This window comes from Cannabis sativa, chromosome 2 (genome assembly GCF_029168945.1).
Source record: "Cannabis sativa cultivar Pink pepper isolate KNU-18-1 chromosome 2, ASM2916894v1, whole genome shotgun sequence".
Classification (NCBI taxonomy): Eukaryota; Viridiplantae; Streptophyta; class Magnoliopsida; order Rosales; family Cannabaceae; genus Cannabis; species Cannabis sativa.
Genome location: NC_083602.1, coordinates 62,254,182 through 62,259,084, shown reverse-complemented (window position 1 = coordinate 62,259,084; position 4,903 = coordinate 62,254,182). Strand labels below are relative to the sequence as shown.

Genomic DNA, 4,903 nt, shown 5'->3' with positions numbered 1-4,903 from the left:
CCAACCCAGAACCAGTATCTCCCAATAATTGCCTGGACTATTATATATACTATATATCTATAAGCGTTTATAAGTGTTTATATATTACATATATGATATTTTATAAATTACATATTAAAAATTAAAAATTAAAAACTGAAATAAAATTAAAAAAAAAAAGAAAAGAAGAAAAAAAGAGAGTGAAATGATGGATTGATTGATAGAAGTCAATCTTAGACCTAAGCAACAATATATAAGAAACTAGCTTTACAATTAAAAATTAAAAATAAAAAGAAAAGAAGAATTGTTATGGAAAAAAAATTAAAAATTAAAAACTGAAAATAAAATTAAAAATTAAAAATTAAAAACTGAAATAAAATTAAAAATAAAAAATTAAAAAGCTGAAATAAAATTAAAAATAAAAAGAAAAGAAGAAAAAAAGAGAGTGAAATGATGGATTGATTGATAGAAAATGAAAAAAGAGAAGGAAGAGAGTAGGATTTGATTGATGATGGATGGAATGATGACTAAGTGGTATTTGTGTAATAAAACAAACTTTGTAAGTAAAAAAGTAGATATAGGCGTGTAGGAATATTTAGGTAATAAATTGTGCAAAAGTAAAAATTTCTTTTCTTTTTTTATTTTATAACAAATAAAAAATATCCATATATATATATTTAGAAATATCAATAGATATTTCAGAAATATTCATAGATATTTCAATATATATCTCCGATTTTTCTTAGAAAAAAGATATCATGCTTAAAGCAATTCACTATCTTTTGAGATATATCGATGAAAAATATCGAAATTTAATTCCTTAGTGACTAGAAAGGAGAAGGAATCTAGTTAGCCCCCACCCTCACCCCCACCCACTACCCATTTTTCATTTCAAACTTAGCCACCAACTCCAAATGCACCAGTCATTTCATTTGACCTTTTTATTTTCTCTACCAAATTTAACTCATTGAATAATATACCGTTTATTCATTGATATTCAACTTAGTAATACAAAGCATTTATAAGAAGAAATAAAAATACATATAAACAAAGCATAATTAGCTACCCTCATATTGTCTGTCACATTAACATCACACATAATAGTTAAAACTAAGCTTGTACAGTTGTTTCAATTCCAACTTTCCGAGAATATTTGACATTTTTGGACTCTTCGGCTTCCCACAGCTCAGGTAATGCTTCTTTGATGTTATGAATGCTCTCTAGTGCATAATCAACACCACCAATTCGGTGAGAACAACCAACCTATACAAACATTTCATACCAAAATGATGAGAAAACAATCCTGGAGGCCCTTTTAAAATACCAACAAAGCTCAACAGTCAATACATATCATTATACAAAACTTAATGGCAGAAACTTACCCAAACAGTAGTGAGGCCCATTTTTTTCCCAGTTTGAATATTGTAGATGTTATCATCAAAGAATACCTGAACAAGGGGAACCAATAGTTAGTAAACAGCAGTAATAGACAATGTTTTGGTCAACATACATACAACCAATGACCAAGCTATTATCTTAGTATCTTACAGATCGTTGAGGGTTGATTTTCAGCATCTTGAAAACTTCTTCAAATGAATTTTCAAATGGTTTGCAGACAACTGGAGACTTTGGAAGAGCTGAATCTCCATTGTCACTGCTTTGTCCCAACTCAGATTTACCCTCGCTAACAGCAGGCTTAGCTTCCTTATAATTTGGATTTAGAGTCTCAAAGCATATAATTTCCTGAAAGCAATCCTCCAATCCAAGCCTGCTAAGTGCTCTAGCCGCATGATTCTTGTCCCCATTTGTAAAAATCTACACAAAACTCAACAACACAAAGTAATAAGAGGACATCCTTTCATAATAAACTAATAAAAAAAGAATCTCATTCTAAAGATCAAATAAACAAAATAATAGGTGGGCAGTTATTAAAAATGCTTGATATCAAAAGTGAGAGAACTCACAATTTTCCGAATAGGAATGCTGAGCAAAAGACTCCTCAGAACATGGTCTGGTTTAAGCAGATTGTAAGGCAATCTCCCATGGACGAAACTGCAAGCCAATTAGCTTTAAATTAGACGCTAGACAAATACATATTCAATTGTAATTCAGAAAATTAAATGAAAAATGATTCAGTACCTGTGGAAATCATCAAAGTCAAAGTCATATCCCATAGCCTGGAAAGAGGAAAAAAAAGAAAAAAATCAAACTTGTTAATCAACGTTCTCTAGATGACATATTTTCTACATTCAAATCAATGGGATATGAAAAAGGGTTGTTTAAATATACCTTGAGACCAGCCATTGTTGTCCCATACTTCTTGTACAAAGAGGAACATAATTCAGGGACTTTATCCTCCTGTATTTCAAGCTTGTGAATCATATATTCTGTAATGGAAACATAGCAAAAATTTAATCTTTATTCAAACTGTTCAAGTGCAGTACATATTTACACATAAAAACATAACAAGAAAAAAAATTAGGTAAATGGTTAGGCAAGAATGTGAAGCATATTTACCTTTAATGTTATTAGTGACTTGGGCTGAAAGACCCGAAGCCTTAGGATAAAGGGTGTCATCTAAATCTGAAAGTAAAATATTAGAGACTAAGTTATATTCAATTTCAATATCTATAGAATAAAAAATAACATCATGTATTAAAAATAAAATAAAATAACCATGAACTTTATGCTTTAAAATTATAAATTAAGGTTTTACCAAAGAGAAGACAGTCGTATTTTGATTCCAATGCTTGTTTGTACTGATCCTTGTTTTCCATTATTTATTAATAATATTCTCCCCTGTCAAAACTGCAGAAACAAAAAAAGAAAAAATCAGCACATAACAAATGGACCAATTAAACTTAAGCAGAATTGCATCAATAAAATGAAAAATCAAAATCCTGAAATTATTACAATACTAATACACTGTCACCAAAAGATTTATTTTTCTTACGTAAGGAAATACAATAATCTCAAGTAAAATCCCTAAAACTTGTAAGATCAAAACCCCAAAATGGAAAAATACAATCAAAAGAAGAAAAGAAAAAACAAAATAAAACACTTAACATCAACAGATCAAAACAGAATGCGACACTGGATTTTTTTTTCAAACTCAAACGCTACTTTCACCCAGCCATGACCCCCACACATAACAACAAAACAAAATCAAAGAAATGTGATATCACAACAATAAAAAGAACACATTTTTACAAAACAACTAAAGAAATGGAAAAAAAAATACCAGACTGAAAATGGCCGGTTATGAGTAAAACGAAGATCAAAAGAAAAAGTGGACTGAAAGAAAAGGATGTATGGAGTAGAGAGAGAGGAAGGGAATGAGGGGATTTTATTGGATGCGATGGCGAACATCTAGAAATAAAATAAAAAAAAAATATATTCAGAAAGTCTTAGCCAAGACAATTTGACTGGTTCCACGTGGTACTACCAGTATTTGACACGTTGCATTTTCTTGTGGGAACGGTCCATTTCACACTTCTCTGGAACAGCCGCTTCCCATTGACCACCAACTGTCTCTCTCTCTATTATTTTTATTTTTATTTTTATTTTTATTTTTATTTTTATTGATGTTATTATTAATTATTGAAATTATTGTATTTTCCACCAATTGATAGTGCTATGAGATTCTTTTGTATTTTTTTTTTTTTTGGCACTTTCTCTAAATTCAAGTGTTTTTTTGGAGACAGAACAAGATTACGTGGGTTCACCACTCAATACTCATTAGAAATAAGTGAGCAGTGGCCTTAATTATTTATTTTATTAAATAATAAAATAGATTTTGTATTTTTTAAAATAGTATAAATATGATTTTAAACTGATTTTTTATCAAAATAAAATTGAATAAAAATCTAATCTAAATGTGTAATGACAAAACTGTTTATATTTTTTTTTTTTATCTGTTCATGTTTGGAATTGTTTTCAAGTTAGTTATATTAAAAAAAATTGTCAAAAATGAAGCTCAATGCCTTGTTTTTACCATTTTGGAAAATACGTAATTAATTTTGTCATTTAACAAAACAGATGGTCCAATCTATAATTTTTGCAAAACTCTTTTTCTTCTTAGAGGAAATTACACTTAGTATGGGATTTTAAAAGTTCTTATGATAAATATGGCACATTTAAGTTTGGCCAATTTATATGGTATTTTTTTATTTTTAGGTTTTTTTATGGTATTTGATATGCCATATATATGTAATTAGGTTTCTAAATCCCATATTTAATGTTTTTATTTGTTTAGGAATTTTTATTTGTCATTGATGCCGGAAAAGTCACGGAGTTTCTTTAGGTCTTGCGGAAAAGTCACGGAGTAGCGGTCGGTGCGGAAAATTCGTCGGAGTTCTTTGCGGCGCGGAAAAATTCGTCGGAGTTGGCATTTTTGCGGAAAAATCCTTTGAAAAATCACCCGAAAGCCGGTTCTTGAAGTCTAAGCCGGTTTCTTGGTGATTTTTACGGTGAATTCGACGACTTTTCGACGCTAGTACTCCGGCGACTTCCGGCGGCGACAAGAAACTTCAGAAAAGTCATCAGAATTGGCATAGTCGCCGGAAAAATTACCAAGAAGCGGTTTCGGTTTCTTGATGAAGAAACCGAGTTTTTGGTAATTTTTCCGGTAATTTTTCTGACGACAATGTCAATTATGACGAATTTTATAGCATTGGTAGCAACTCTGACGACTAATACACGCAGCATCTACTCCGATGACTTTTTCAGTACCGACAGTAAACTCTGAGAAATTCGTCAAAATTGGCATTGTCACCGGAAAAATTATCGGACTAATCACCAAGCTGGTTTTTCGGTTTCTTGATGAAGAAACCGATTTCTTGGTAATTTTTTTTGTATTTTTTTCTCTATGTGGTTGATTGATGAAACTGGTTTCAATTATTTTCAGTGTATATCATTTTTGTTT

The 4,903-nt window shown here is 30.4% G+C and overlaps 1 protein-coding gene across 1 annotated transcript; it reads right to left on the bottom strand.

The window, feature by feature from the left end:
- Positions 1-946: 946 nt before the first annotated feature.
- Positions 947-3,364, bottom strand: LOC115721073 (uncharacterized protein C24B11.05). The gene is made up of 9 exons (XM_030650317.2): positions 3,221-3,364; positions 2,696-2,787; positions 2,497-2,562; positions 2,269-2,366; positions 2,119-2,156; positions 1,944-2,031; positions 1,528-1,794; positions 1,362-1,427; positions 947-1,242 (listed from the first exon to the last, which is right to left on the bottom strand). The coding sequence occupies exons 2-9, from the start codon at positions 2,754-2,756 to the stop codon at positions 1,090-1,092; spliced, it is 837 nt and encodes a 278-aa protein (XP_030506177.2). The 5' UTR covers positions 2,757-2,787; positions 3,221-3,364; the 3' UTR covers positions 947-1,089.
- Between the last annotated feature and the right edge of the window lie 1,539 nt (positions 3,365-4,903).